Genomic DNA, 15,768 nt, shown 5'->3' with positions numbered 1-15,768 from the left:
ATGGACTGGAAACCCCAAGGGCAAAATGGGGAACACCTCCGAAGGTGGTGGAGAAGGGACTTCCAGATCCAGACTGACAAGATGGTAATGGCGAACCAACCAGATATCGTGGTCATAGATAAAGGGCAGAGGAAAGCCGTTGTAGTGGATGTAGCGGTCCCAAGTGATGGAAACATCAGAAAGAAGGAACACGAGAAACTCGAGAAATACTAAGGGCTCAGAGAGGAGATGGAGAGAGCCTGGAAGGAAAAGGTGACAGTCGTGCCTGTGGTGGTCGGAGCACTCGGGGCAGTGACCCCCAAACTAGATGAGTGGTTGCAACAGATCCCGGGAACAACATCGGACATCTCAGTCCAGAAATGTGCAGTGCTGGGAACAGCAAGGATACTGCGCAGAACCCTCAAGCTTCCTGGCCTCTGGTAGAGGACCCGAGCTGAATGAGGGATGGACACCACCCGAGGGGTGAGACGAGGATTTTTTTTTTATTTTTTTTTTTTTATTATTCCCATTCTTTATTTCAAATTAGGAAAATAGTTGCATTATTTAAAATTGACAGAGCAGCAGATGCGCGGACACATTTATGATGATGCAGTGGCGAGTTTGGTCTGTAGCATGTGAGAAAAAAAGGTTAAAATGTTTATTATTGCTTAACAAAGTAAAAAGCAGATGGTTGCAAACGTCTCCCTCTGACAAAAGACAAAGATAATTAGTCTGCTACCATGGATGGCTACACAAATCTGTGAACATTTACTGTTCAGTGGCTAAAAACTTCAAGTTAAACACTGTACCTGGATTTTTAAAATGATTATCAATTAATTTGTCTGTCCTGGTGTTTTTTGTCTTGTAATTGAGTAGTGCAACTGTTTGTATTTTCTCTTTTATGATGCCTGACCTATTACGTTCTTATTTCTGTCATTGCGGTCTTGAGGTTTTATGTGTCTCACTGTGCTACTTTAAAAACCTGCCTTGGGACTACGGCTGAAAACTAGTATTGACGCTCAGTCCGGCGCATTTACACTCTTCTTGTGTTGATTAATGTGCACTGTCCCAGTTAAATGACTAAATAATAATAACACCAAATACCTGGGAAAACTTCACTGTAACAATCTCATATCACTTCACCCCAATTTTACTCGAAGTATATTGTAATTGAGAGCGAGCTTAGGCGGGATTCAAAATAGATGCATGGATTATTCATAAATGCCGACAAATGAAAGCCTCCCCTCCCATCTGCAGCAAGGCAATACGGTAGTCAAGATTTATCACTGAGGTGAAGTATCCATTGCTCAAAATTAGAAAAGTGTTTGTTTTGTGCCTTTTTTTTCAGAAAACTGCTTTGCCGCTGTGTGCAATGATGTCACTGGCATTGTTGTTCAGTCTTTACAGGAAGTCCAGGGATCCAGGACTCCTTTCAGACTCATTTATTAACAGTATCCCACTCTCGATTGCTGACTTAGCAGTGAGATCTCTGCGGATGTCAGCCCCGAGGGAAGCCGTTTTACCGTGTAGCCCTTTGCCCTGCCCTCCTATTCATTTTCCCAGTGCTTGATTTTAATTGCAGAGTGGACACTTCAATATGCGCGCGCCAGCGATGCGATGGTTTTGGAACGGTGCACCGCTATGCTCCAAGAAGCGCAGAAATGAGGCAACCGGAATTAATTGTTAGAAAGCAAGCGAGCGTTTTTGGCATTTTGAAGATGCGGCCAATAAACAATGGTGGTCCACGATCCCAAATGGATTCCGGCGAGTTTTAATGAGATGGCGGTCAGGTTCCGCAATGAAAATGCAAGCTCCTCTTACCATGGTGGTTTCCGTGATGGAACCGAAGCTGTTGATGAAAATATTGCAGGTGACATTCACGGGCGGGCCTGAAGGAGGAAGCACACAGAATCAGAAGAATCGGAACTCACACACAACTCCCCTTCTATGGCAAGTGAAAATGGGGATCCAATAAACAATAAACCAAACCAGCTTGATAGTTCAGATCTGCTTTTAACCTGTAATACCCAATCTTTTAACATAAACTCTCCTTTCTTTTTTTATACATGCTCAAAAAAAAGTCAAAGTGATTCTGCTCATGTTCTTTCTTAGCAGGATGTAAACAATGACGTTTTTTTTAGATAGTTGCTGAAGGGGTCGGTAAAGTAGCTAAATGAAGACTAAAATTGCTAAGTTGGCAACCTTGTTTCTGTTTTTGTTCAGAAACATGTTAGTAGAAGCAGTGCAGGTCAGTGGGGAGGTCATTTGAATTACAGAAGTCTATAAAAAGGTCAATTAAAAAAAAACAAAAAACAAAACAACGCAAAACATCAAATGGTAAACTTTACCCAACCATACTTTCAAACTCCGTTGCTGTTGTCACTGTGCACATCAGAGAAGCTGTAGTTCATATTTGAACCATTTTGAAGTCAAGCAGAACCTCATTGGGCAAACTGAGGTCAGTATACAGGGTGTCCCATACATCTCCATACTTGGGAGAAATAATACATTCCATCCATATCTGGTTCTAACATTTATTTCTTTATATTTCAGATGACCCAGAGAATGCATTTGAACACAAAGCAATGAATTTAAATCATCCTGATGCGGGGCTCAGCAAGCAGTCGTGTGCTTTATGTTTAAAAAAATGTTTCTTTTTCCTGTGTATGGAGACTTAAGAGACACCCTGTACAAATTTTGAATGCAAGACCTTTGTAAATCTAGGAAGACTTTGCTTTTTCTGTGACTTTTTTGCTATATTTGTAAAAATACGATGGACTGTCATCATGGACAGCATATCACAGTCACTCAAGTATGACCCTCATGGGGATAAGCTGTATAGAAAATGGATGGGTGGAGATCACAGATCATGGTAGCTTTGTGCTGCCTAGTTAATATTGCGATCAGTGTCTCGGCCTTCAAAGAGAGCCTGCTTGAGTGTAGTTCACTTTCTGGCCCTTACGTCACACATTTGCTCCGCTTTGTTTTCCCATGTCTGGGCAATGGACCGGCACTTTTTTTTTTTTTTCATGGTGGCTTCCTGGCATGTGTGCCCTTGGCTCTTTCGTTTACCTTTGAAGTTGGGTCTGATGCGGGCATCGTATCCCGATGTTCGTCCCATGAGCTTGTCCAGGAAGTCAGAAGGCGACAGTTGCGGTGCCCTGCCGGGGGGCTTTATCTCCTCCTTACAGGAGCTCAGTCTGACAGGGTGATGGAACACAGACAAAAAGGAGGAGAAGGCGTGTTAATAGAGATGATGTAAATAGCTCGACAACTGTCTCTGTTCTGGTTCATCTTGAAAGTGTTTTATAGGCTCGCGTTGTTCGGGGCCAAACCCATCCAAGCACGTCTTTATGGACCTTGATTTGTGCTCAAGGGCACAGAACATGTTTTCCCCGAACTGTTTGCATTAATTTGGAAACGCAAAACAGTCAAATGTCTTGCTAGCAGGTGGAATTAATATTCGTCGGAGGCCAACCTCTGATTGGTTAATCAGTTGACGAATGGCAATGTCCTCACCTTCAAAGTTGAGCTAAAAAAATTCAAGATCATGTAAAAGGGCAGCAAATAGAATGAGTGCTAAAATATGTGAAAAGGCAATAAATCTCGTTTGTATGTAAAATAATATTTCATAGGAAAAACACAACCTGTTTATATATTTACATGTTCTTTTATCTCTTCTGTTTTGCATTATTATGTGTCTACATATTCATATTACAATACACTAATATTGTTATACGGATTAATTTTATTTCAATTCATTTAAGTGGAGAATATTAGTTAGCAGCATGGTTAACTAATTAATTAAGCATGAGTTAAGGCACTGCTGTACATTAAAACATTGCCTGTACACATACATAAATGTTTTATGAGCCTTGAACTAATGAATTAATTTGACATTTTTTCTTCCAGCGGGAAAACTGTTTTGCAATTAGCACAATGTGATAATCCACCAGTGTCACAGAACAAACGGTGTTCCTTTGTGAAATGAATAGTAGTAGTTGTAATTCAGCAGAAAAGAAAGAAACTACAACTCAGGGGAATACAACACCAAATTTGTCATATTTTGCCCGCTCTCCTGTTGTTGTTTTTGTGACAGATCGACCGACGCTCAATCACAGCTCTTTGAATCTCACAGCGTAAGAAAGAGGGAGGAGAAAGAGGGAGGTGGGTAAGGCAAGGGCCAGCACGGGAGTAATCAACAGCAAAGAGAAAGGGGAGGAGAAAGTCGTAAAGAAGAAGCAAAGTACCAACGAAGAAGCCTTCGGCACTGAATTTGATTTCTTAGCTGGTGGATGCATGCACCCGGTTTAAGATGTAAAAGGATAGTGGCTTTCGTCCCCTCCTGGGTACAGTTTTGCTCCATTCGTGTTTTGTCCACTTCAGCAGGGTTCACACACAGTCACATACTGGCCACATTTCAGCATTTTTTCTTCCCTGCAGTCAAAGTCACAGAAAGGCTCAATGACCAGATCTCTCAAGTGCAAATTCTTGTCTGTGGTCAACAATTCGGACCGTGTGATTGTGACCTGAAACTAAACCATAGCCAAAAACAAAGTGAACGGAAGGTTGCATCCTTGCCAGGCACATATAGAGGACAAATTGCTTATGTTGAGTGGTTGTATCATGTGTCTCACAAGTCATTCGCCACACTAAATATGACAAGATGAGTTTCCAACTGCAATAGTTAGCAGGTAAGCTAACAGTTAGCATAGCTTCTTCTATTTCTTCATGGACGATCGTCAACAGCCCCGATGTCGCATGTCTTACATCAGAGGTGGGCAAACTAAGGTCTTTCTAATCCGGCCCTCCGAAGGTTGGTACACAATTAAGGTTCGATGTGAATGATTGCATTCACTTCATTTGGACTTGTAATGCCAGGCATTTCAACACCAGGTGGCGCAGTTACTTGAAGTTGCAGGGCACAGGGAGGGAGGGGGAGACGAAGAGAGAGGGAGAGGGATAGAGGGAGAAATCTTATCTACCACCGGCAGATCTCTGTCAAACGGAAATTCACGAACCCGGTAAAAAAAAACCAAACTTATGCATTAAACTTTCTACTACTATATTACATGAACGGTCATTTCCTAACAACGGACGTCATACGGAAGCTCGCAGTAGTGCCAACTCCAGCAACTCCCGCTCGATACGATGGAATAAGTGTGTCCGCGCCGCCACTATTTTCTATCATTGGATCCAAAACGGCGAAATGCAAGTGACTCCTGATTGCAGTGAATTTTACTGGAATTGCAAAAGTTTTTAATTTCATTCATTTCCATTTACGTCTTGTAGATCATGGCATCCAAACGAAGAGGAACAGTAATGATCGCGGAAGGGAAAGTGATATGTATCTGATTAAACGAAGCGAGTTACAGAGTACGAAACGTTCAGGAGACGCTTGGAGTCTGAAAGACTCAAATCAACGAGACTTTGAAAAACAAGGAAGCGATTCTCGCTCAATCCGATTCTGGCAATTTCCATGCCCAGAGTGAATTGCTTGCGGCTTGACGGACAGTCGAGTAAATGAACGTTTCCTGGAATGGTTTGACTGTTATTGTGCTAAAAACTTTTCGCAAACTGGACCGCTAATAAGAGAGGTGGCGAGTTCCATAGCGCTAACTATGAGCATGGAAGACTTCGAAGCGTCCCGTGGCTGGCTTCAAAAGTTCGTTGCACGACTTCAGCTGAGCAACGCTGTCTGGTGTGGTGATTGAGGGGAGGTCAAGTTAGAGACAGTGAGCGAGTGGAAAGAAAAGCCACCAGGGTCTGTTACTCGTGTCATTTTATTGCAAATAGTCCTAACTTTGTTGTATTTTGTATATTTTTTATTTTTTTAATTAGTTTTTTTATATAGCTGTACTGTATGCTGCAGTTTTTGTGTTATAAACAGTTTTTGGGCACTATATTGTTGCACTTTGTTGCTTATGTTGTCACACATCTATGTTGTTAACATACTTGGATGTTCATACAGGACATATACCATAGTTGTTTCACTGTTCTTATTTAAAAAGTATGTTAATACTTTAATGCTCTTAACTCTGTTGATGTTTGGTATGACTGTCAACATGTGCAGTTTTTTATATGTACCGTATCTTGTGCTGACCCGGCTCACCTGTCAAATTTTCGAAATCAATGTGGCCCCCCGAACCAAAAAGTTTGCCCACCCCTGTCTTACACCCATGCTTGATTGTAGATTTTAACTGATCATTTTAAAATGTTTTTATACAGTACGCAGGCACGTCTGAATTTAGCACTGAGCGACTTCAGTGTTGTAAAATGTGCAGCAACATTCCAGGCAGCACAGAACTAGAATAGATGCAGCGTAATTAGAGAGCGAGCGCATATGAGGCAGAGAAGTGGTATACTCTATTTGTGTGTTGCTGCTCTGTGTGTGCAGTTATTTGAAGTTTTAGAATTACATTACATTTTTGCTTGCGTTAGCCCGTCTTTGGTGTTTGGTATTGCATGTTCGAGCTTAAGCTTGCAGACTTTTATCAGACAAAATGATATGGTTTGGTTGAACATTTTGGTGTTTTAGTTTACAAATATTATTTACCTTTACTTTTTTTGTCAGTTTCCCAGTAAATTTCATCATAGCAAGGCAAACACGTGTGAGGCAAACACGCTTTGCCTCTTATCTCCCGAACCCAGACACTGACACGCAGATTCAAGTTATTAATCAAGAGTATTTTATAGAGTCTCTCTGCATTGCAGATTTTCACCGATAGCGTGTGTGTCCGAAATGTATACCCAGCAGTCAACAGAGGTTTACTATACTGTACTACTCTTTCTTGTTTTTTGGCATCATGCTGCCTCTCGTTGGCCAATGCTGACACTAAAATAGATATAGTTAAATGTGTGGTGTGCTTTGATGGTAACCTCAACTATATCACACACTTTAAAATCAGTAAGCACTCATGGCAAATCTTTCCTCATAAAAATCCGTTTTTAAAAAAATGGTTTGTGTGTTCCCCCTGCATTTCGACTCCCATACTGATAGCAGCTCCAGGCCACTCTGAAGAGTTTGTTTTGGGCGAGATTTGGCGAACCATCATCTTATAACACACTATAAGCCTCTGGGAGGAGGTGAGGGCTCGTCACCATTGCGAAAAAATAATGCTTCCACCCTCCGGACCAATTAGGCTGAAACTTTCTTGCATGGTTACTCGGGCTGAATGTTTGTGTGCTAGCTTTATAAGCAGCTCCTAACATACGCGAGGATTCATTGAAATTCATCTCCAAAAGGGGATTTGGGCTTTAATGAATGTTGTCATCCATGTTGATTTAGGCTGTTTTCACACTAAAACATTGTACTCGGGTTTTAATCGAATACGATTGTCAATCATCCCACCAGCCTCCACCCCCGGTGACTGACGTTCCTCATTTCAGTTGATGCGATCTGTCTGGCAAATGTTTTAAAGGTGACAAAACTACACATAAGAATCTTGAAAGATCACTCAAATCCTGAATTTGATTGGCATGTAGTTATACGTACACTCTGTGGCAGTACATCAACGTCTGAATGAGGATAATTTGCTCGTAATTTGCTGTCCAATTACATGATCGATACATCATCAAGCCTGTGGGGATGGTCTAATCTTCTTTAACTCGAAGGCAATTTTAGGGCATCTTTCTAATCTTAGGGGGCACATCGAAAATTAATGATCTGGAAGCTGAGTGTTCCTGCAGTCGTACAAATGGGAATTCGGGGAAAAATATTTTGTATTAATCAGCCAAACAAACCAAAAAGCCTCGAATGTAGAGTTGAATCACTGTCATGCCCGACAGGGCTTGGCATTCTTCCCGATATGCGTGCATAGGTAGCCAACTTTTCAGTGTGGCTGGTAACGCCCCCCCCCCCCAAAAAAAAAAACAACTAACAAATATGATCACACTAGTGTGAATGCGTGTCTTAACGCTCTTACTGGTACTTGGGTGTGATACATACAGTGAAAGCGCTTGGAATGCCTATCTGCGTCCGTCTGTCAGATTATGCACACAGGCCAGATAAGGCCATCTGTGACATGCGTCGGGTTAAATCTTCCCTGTATAAAATAAATAAATGACCAAGACTGGCCATCTAACTAAATGAGCACTTTTTGCGATTCATACTGTTAGGTACTACTGTTGTAAAACACAATATGTATTTTAGGGATGTGTATCGATAAGATTTTATCGATACTACTTCTCTTTACAATGCTGGTTATCAATCAGGTGCCTTAACGGTATTCATACCAGTATGTTTTTGTTTAGAAAAACACCAAAACAAAATATTACAACTTACACAGCTTTTTGATTGAGGACAGATGGACTGGTGGACCGGTGAAATTTCCTGACAGAAGCACTGACGGGAGTGCGGTCGAAAGGACATGATGGACTGGCCAACTGATGTTTACAGTTTGGCTTGGCTTGACATGGACTGACAATGACGGACGGTTGCCCATGCCGCTGACGAATGATGGACCGGCAAAATTTTGTAAATTGCCCACCTCTGTAGATCAACGTATTCAAGTTAGGCTCGCTTAGCTTGTGGCAACGTACGATGGGCGCCGGTGGGTTCACCACCTTTTACCTTGAGCTTCAGAAGTTTTGCTGAAACTATAGCGAAAAATCCATATCTGGAAAATTTTAAAAATGACAACAACAAATGCAACCACACACAGGGAAGAGTAAAAGTAAAATAGCAGACTTTGAAATGAAAGAACATCCAATACTTGTTTTGTTGCGTGGTAGAATGGAAAAAAAAAACTTTTTTTCATAATTTACATAAAGTTCATGCTAAGAAGAAAAAAAACATGTTGCTAGCATTGGCTGGACAGCAAAACAAGGAGCACCAATGGCTTTGCAAAAGTAACAACCCTATTTTTATTAAGTAAGGACTCAAAAGTGCAGATGTAAGGAGTAAAAGTAAACAAATACTCTCGTAAAGGAGCTACAGATACCTGAAAAATGTGTGTAAGGAGTCCACATGGCTGTCTTTCTTACATTCTGGTAAAACTTTCCAACACACTCTCTCACACTCCCTTCATAGAAACAGTCAGTCGTCGACACAAAGGTACACAGGAAGGGATTGAAAATCAGTGGCGTGTGGTTGCAGGAAGACATTGATTACGGCCAATCTCTCGCCTTGTGCCAAGACAAAGTTATAAAGTATATCCACTTTGGTCTCGAGTGCCATTTTTCTCTTGACGGGCGGTCACAAAGCTGCAGAAACAAATGACTGTGGCCATAAAGTACCAAGTTTTCAGTTAAACAGATTGATGGGTCAACAAGGGTCCCAGATGGAAGATGGCGTTCATCCCAGGCAAAGCCAGTTGCGTCTTGAATCTCAATTTATAAGACAAGCTTGACTTTGTGAAACTTTAAGTTTAAATGTATCATTTGGTGCATAACGTTACGGCTATTAGCTTTGACTCCATTCTCGGCAGCGCGTTGCACCACTCTAATGACAACAAAACAAAATGAACATATCAGTGCGCATTTATCTAGCTGCGTCGTGTTAATAGTATACATCGAACGTGTTAATGGTGCAACTAAAACTTTTTGATTTGCTCATAATGGCTGTTTTAAATGCAATGCTTTTTGGTCACATGACACACGTCCCCCTATGCTGCATTCTCCAGTTGCATGGTAAAACATGTCAAAATAGACTGTAAAAAGAAGTTGAAGCTCCTTTGTATGAACGAGAACCTGCAATGGAGAAAAAGCAGCATGTGTCCAGCTTTTATCTTGTTCACTTTTCACAAAATATCCTGATGACCGGTTAAATTATATTTGCCAGCACTACGGATTCTGAAGGCCCCGTGCAGAGTAGATGGCAGCACATTGAGGCTGGAATCTGATTGGATGAAAAAAAAAACGATCTAATATCCACCTAGACATGCTGGATGCAGTGCGGCAGGAAAACTCCAGGAAATGAAAAAAATAGGCTGTTCTGAATAAATGAGTAAAATTCCATGGAAAAAAATCAAATAAATAAAAAAGTTGTAAATGCAGGTCAGTGGTTGTACAGATATTGTGTGTAGAAAATCAGCAGCGATGGCGACATGAAGCCTCTGTCGAGGAGCCTCAGATTAGGCAGTCAGTGATCAAGTTGCCATCTAATTGGATGGGATGCCAGCCTGCCCATAAAGGGAACATATTCTTTTAATTGCCTCTTCATTAACGAGGCTCGTGATCGGGAAAGCATATCGAACAACGCAGCGGCTCCCTACTAGGAAGTGTTCTGAGCCATTAGATAGCCATGCGTACGCGTGCTAACTTTTAGTGCTATTAGCGTAATGGAGACAGAAAATTGGACTTTCTCCATGTTGGAACACACTGCTCCAGTTTGCTGCTTGCCAAATTAGCCTTGACTTGCACATCACAGGGAGGGTCAACTTTCCGCCACAGCACAAGAATTGACTTGCAGGCTTTATTTACACATCCGGGTGCAGCGTATTTTATGGCTGCGCCGTAATGTTTCATTATTTTGGCTTCAATGATTTGTGCAGCTCCTCTCTTCACACTACTGCCCTATGTAATGACCCATTAGCTTCTGCTGCCTACGCCGTGATCAATAGGCTCAATGGGGAAAAGGATTTGAAATACGATGCAATTTAGCCTGGCTCATTTGTCTTCCCAATCACCACTGACACCAATTCTGCTGCTTTCGACAAGACAAAACCTTCTTATCCATGACAACTAGGGAGACCTTGATCACAAGTCGCGATGATTGCCCATATGTTTGGATGTAAATTCCTAGCAAACAATGTCACATTAGTTAGTCATCTGGGATATTCTCCACCTCCCTGCGATCCTGAATGGGATAAGATGGAAAGAAAATGGATCAATGGAGTGACAACCCAAAATGACCCACAAATCCTGCCACATAATAGTCAATTTGTGTGGAATTGTATCAATCGAGTGTTCATATCAACGAGGCTACGTTGTCTCGCTACCAAAGTCTGTCTGAAGCTACTTTCTTTAGTCTTGGCTGCTTTTTAAAATCGATTGGCACAATTCTTAAAGTGGAAGTCAAGTCACAAATTTTGTGGTGACGATATGTGCTCCAGTATTTTGATTGATATTGCATTTGTGGCGTAAGAATTCAGAAGCCATTTTCACCTGTTTTCAGCCAACTGAGAATGCTGACATTTTATGCGGTAATGCTGATGTCGACTGAATTTGATGTCCAAGTGCCAACAGGCGCACACAAGCATGCCCATTTGGTAGGCTTGTCAAAAACGCTCTAATTTTGTCATGTGTCTTTACAGGGACTTTAAGATAAATCCGGGATGAAAAATTGCAATATCCGCAGTTTGCAGTAGGCAATTTTTGTCATTCGGAACAAATAACGTTTTGTTTTGGGAGGTTTTTTTTTTTTTTTTTTTTTTGTAGATTTACCATTTTAGGTTGAATTAAGGATCAGGGTTCACTTTATTTAATTTATTTAATCTTTACCCACATAAGGCAATCGAGAACAGATTCTCCATTTTCAATGCTGACCTTGCTAACAAACAACATACGAAACCCAAAGCAAAATCAAACCAAATACAAACATGTACGTATACCAAAATAAACCATGATTTTTAATGAATATCATCTGGCAAACTTTACTGATATTCATTCCACACAGCCAAAATACCAATACTAACCACAAGGGTAGTTTTGTAAGTTGCAATGAAACGACGAATCTTTGAATCGTCAGCTTATTTGAAAAGACACTTTACTGGCATAGGCAGACTGAGCAGAAGTTCTTGTTGTTTTTAAATGTGAGGATTTTATATCGCTATACATTTGTAAATGATCAGTGATAAGTATACAGCGCAATGTTCAATTTTGGTTTTGCTTGAAGTAGATTGTTCTTGTTCATGAAGTGGAGAGACTATCTCTGAAAAGAGTGAGCCATCATTTCTGGACAAATGGGAGCTGCTGGCAGTGATTTAGATGTCTGGAACCAGTCAACGAAAATGACAGGTGAAGGAAAATGATAGCGATTTAAGTTGAAAGGATAGAATAGAGGAAGAAATAGTGGGAGGATTAAGTACTTTCAGTGGTGGCGCGGGGGGTATTCTCGATGGATAGAACAGCGTTCACAGGGCTTGCTGTCAGGCCTCCATCTGTGAATCATTTCTATTGTTCTCTTTATCAATTTTGATCTTTTTGTTTTGTTGCAGAACCTAATTAGTTGAGGCTGGAGCCAATAGAAAATGATGAAAGTAGCTCTTGTCAAAGTTTATTAAGCTGTCTCGATGCAAAGCCCAGAGTTTAATGATTTCGATCAATCCAGGCTAACCCTGAGTAAATTGCACGTCCGTGCCTGGCATACTAATACGTATGCGAAGGGATATGTGTCAGTCTTGGGGGAGCTTGACATCTGCCCAGCACAAGTGATGTTTCCGGGCTCGGGAACCTGAAGGGTGCGATGCGAGCCAAGCCCGACGACAGATTTATGGCCCCAATGGCTTGTTTCTTAGTCTGAACGCCGACTGCCACCTCAGGCTTTTCCAGCGCGGCTCTAACTGATCTTCGTCGCCTTGTTTCAGCCTGGCGACTTCAGAGATGTATTTTGTGTTAAAGGCAATCCAGCTCTTGGTGATTTAATGCTTTTACCCGGCGGTCCAACAAAACACTGCATGCTTAGAACTGATCTGAACACAACAACGTCTTGACTCCCTGACTATTAATTACCACACAAAATTCTCACGAGGGAATGAGCTGTTCCAATTACAAATCCTGGAGATCATCTCTGATACTGCATTGATAACTAGGAGCTAAAGATGAGGCGATTCATTTTGGCTTTGAATCAAGATAAATGTCTTTCTGGATCAAATGACTTGATTTTGAGTAACACAGACAGTAGTTTGAGGTTTTTGAGCCCATTACGTAAGTCGGAAAGCTTCCATTCTTCTGGGAAGATATTCGGGGGGAGTTCAAGGATCTAGGCCAAACTCTGATTGATACATTACTTCAGAAGCATGTCTCATTACTTCCATAACTGGTCAGACACCAGAGATGGTATAGGAACCGAAATGTATCAGCAGGATTCCTGCTTGAATGGAGGAAGTAAAGATACAGTATGTTTGTTTTTTTGGTTTCTCTCACACAGGTTCAAAATTGTACTACACAGGTGTCAAACTCAAAGCGCGGGGGCCAGATCTGCCCCACTCCGTCATTTTATGTGGCCGGGAAAAGCAAATCAAGCATCTCTTGCTAAAGTCGAAACCAACATTTCAAATTGGTTTGGTTTGGTTTGTTTGTTTATTGAACATAAAGCATACACAGTAATAATTTGACAGAAAATAAGGTAAATAAAACAGTAAAGAGGAAAGAGAAATCAGTCATCATTCAACACAGTTATTATGTTCAAGGGAGTAGGAAGAAGTAAAGAACTTATCTAGTCCTACCCCGTGTTATATGTTTATATCTATAGAATCATTTTTATATCAATCAGAAAAGAAAGAAAGTAAGAAGAAAGAAGTCTCCATAAAGGCTCATACTTTACCCTTAACCGTGATATTTTTATACTTTTGGTTTGTATCGGGATTTTATACAGACACACCCTGGCACTCTTGTGTTCATTTTCTCTTGTATTCATAATGGATATTTCAATACCTTTCTCTATTTATCAACTTAGTTCTGATTTATCATTATATTTAATGTTTAGAATTTATCATTTTAACTCTGATTGTTGTAGGTAGTTTGTACTATTTTTTTGAATTTGTTTTTGAACTCAGCAAGCGATTTACTCATTTTCAGGTCCGTTTCGAAATTATTCCACAGATTAACACCTTTGTTAGATATACTTCTTTGCTTGATGTTTGTTCTTGTTTTGAGTTTTTTGAATAAGTTGGTACCTCTTAATTCATAGCTGCTTTCTCGAATTTCGAAAAACTTCAGAATGTTTTGGCAGAGCAGGTTATTGTGTACTTTGTACATTAATTGGGCGATTTTAAAGTCAACCAGGTCATGAAATTTCATCGTATTTAATTTGATAAATAGTGGATTTGTGGGTTCCGTATATTTCGATCGATTAATAATTCGAATTGCTTTTTTTGTAGTTTTAAAACAGGGAGTGTGTTTGTTTTGCAGGCATTTCCCCATATTTCCACACAGTAGGTCATATATGGTAATAATAATGAAGAGTATAATGTGTACAAAGATCCCTTCTTTAGCACTTCCTTGGTTTTGTAGAGGATCCCTATGGTTTTGGCTATTTTTCTTTTTACGTTATCGATATGTGGCTTCCAACATAGTTTTGAGTCTATTACTAATCCGAGAAACTTGGTTTCATACGCTCTTTCTATCTCAATTGAGTTTACCATAATTTTAGCTTGGTGTTTGATTGGTCTTGTGCCAAAAACAATTAAGTTCGATTTTTTCAGGTTAAGTGACAATTTATTTCTGTCGAACCAGTTTTTTAATTTGTTTAATTCGTTTTCTACGGTTGTCAGGAGCTGTTTCAGATTTATTCCAGAACAGTAGAAAGTTGTCATATACAATCAATAACAACATATATAATCTATAACAACAAAACTAGTTGTCCATCAATTTGCTGGTCTCTGTGTATGTGATATCTGGAGGTGGTTAAATATTTATATGGTTTCACAAAATTCATAACGGCCCTCCAAGGGAAACCGTAACGACAGGGTGGCCCGTGACAAAAATGAGTTTGACACCCCTGCTTGTACTAGAAGTAATGTAGGGACATCATGTGCATTTGACAACATATTCAACTAGATTATCTCACTTTTAGAATGTGTTATGACTTTAATTGTTGGTAAGAAACTCACACAAACTCCAAAATGGATGTATGGTTGTATACAGAATACGGTCAATGAGGTTATTGCTTTCCATGAAAACGCAGTTATGGGCCTCGTGACATTTGAACCAAAGCAATCCGAACAACATGCCATCAAACATCCATTAGAACTAAAAATACGATGAGAAATACCTGGACTCCGAGGGTGAGCATTCACCCGTAAGCAATGTTTGTGATACGCTTGTAGACAGGCCAAGAGGAGATGAATCTTACACAGGGCCTCTTCAGACAAAGTGATCCTCCAGATGTCTACAAAAAGCCTCTCTGTATTCAGACCACATTTCACCACGACCCAACATCTGATATCAGCACGGACTGCCTTCTGTCAGTCTGAGCCACAAAGAGATCGTAAGATTTCTAAAAACGGGAAGGGGGGACTTGGCTGACAGCGAAGGACGGCTATCATGTACCAGCTGAGGGGCGAGAGACGGTCTCAAACGGTCGACTCCACCCAAACCTTTCAGTTTGTCTTATTATGTTTTTAAGGGCTTGGGACATCTTGAAAATAATCAGTCATTTTAATTCTTGGGCCACACCCCAAAATCCATCATATCTCTATCAAGATAATTTGGTCTAAGCCTACATCTATATCTGTGCTTACAACTGCACATTCGGCAAAGTATTGAAGCAAATGAGCATTGCTAGCGTCCATCGGTGCGTGTGTGTGTGTGTGTGTGTGTGTGTGTGTTTATATATATATATATATAGCCGTGTGTGTGTGTGTGTGTGTGTGTGTGTGTGTTATATATAAGCACACACCGGTTTCCTCCCACATTCCAAAAACATGCATGGCAGGCTGATTAAGCACTCTAAAAATTGTCCCTAGGTGCGAGTGTGGGCATGGATGGTTGTTCGTCTCTGTGTGCTCTGCGACTGGCTGGCAACCTACTCAGGGTGTCCCCTGCCGACTGCCCGAAGACAGCTGGGATAGGCTCCAGCACCCCATGCGACCCTAGTGAAAGCGGTCCGGAAAATGAATGAATGGA

General features: G+C 40.8%; 1 protein-coding gene across 2 annotated transcripts in view; it reads right to left on the bottom strand.

The window, feature by feature from the left end:
* The window catches only part of glra4a (glycine receptor, alpha 4a), a 59,642-nt gene that overhangs the window by 27,192 nt on the left and 16,682 nt on the right, over positions 1–15,768 (bottom strand). For both annotated transcript variants that reach the window (XM_019870100.1, XM_019870099.1), the window contains exons 2-3: positions 3,052–3,179; positions 1,801–1,868 (exon numbers count right to left, since the gene is read on the bottom strand). In XM_019870100.1, coding sequence (XP_019725659.1) covers positions 1,801–1,868; positions 3,052–3,179 — 196 coding nt within the window. The remainder of the gene's footprint in view (positions 1–1,800; positions 1,869–3,051; positions 3,180–15,768) is intronic.

Source organism: Hippocampus comes, unplaced genomic scaffold (assembly GCF_001891065.2).
Source record: "Hippocampus comes isolate QL1 unplaced genomic scaffold, H_comes_QL1_v1.1 scaffold9, whole genome shotgun sequence".
Lineage (NCBI taxonomy): Eukaryota > Metazoa > Chordata > Actinopteri > Syngnathiformes > Syngnathidae > Hippocampus > Hippocampus comes.
This window is presented reverse-complemented; position numbering and strand designations above follow the sequence as displayed.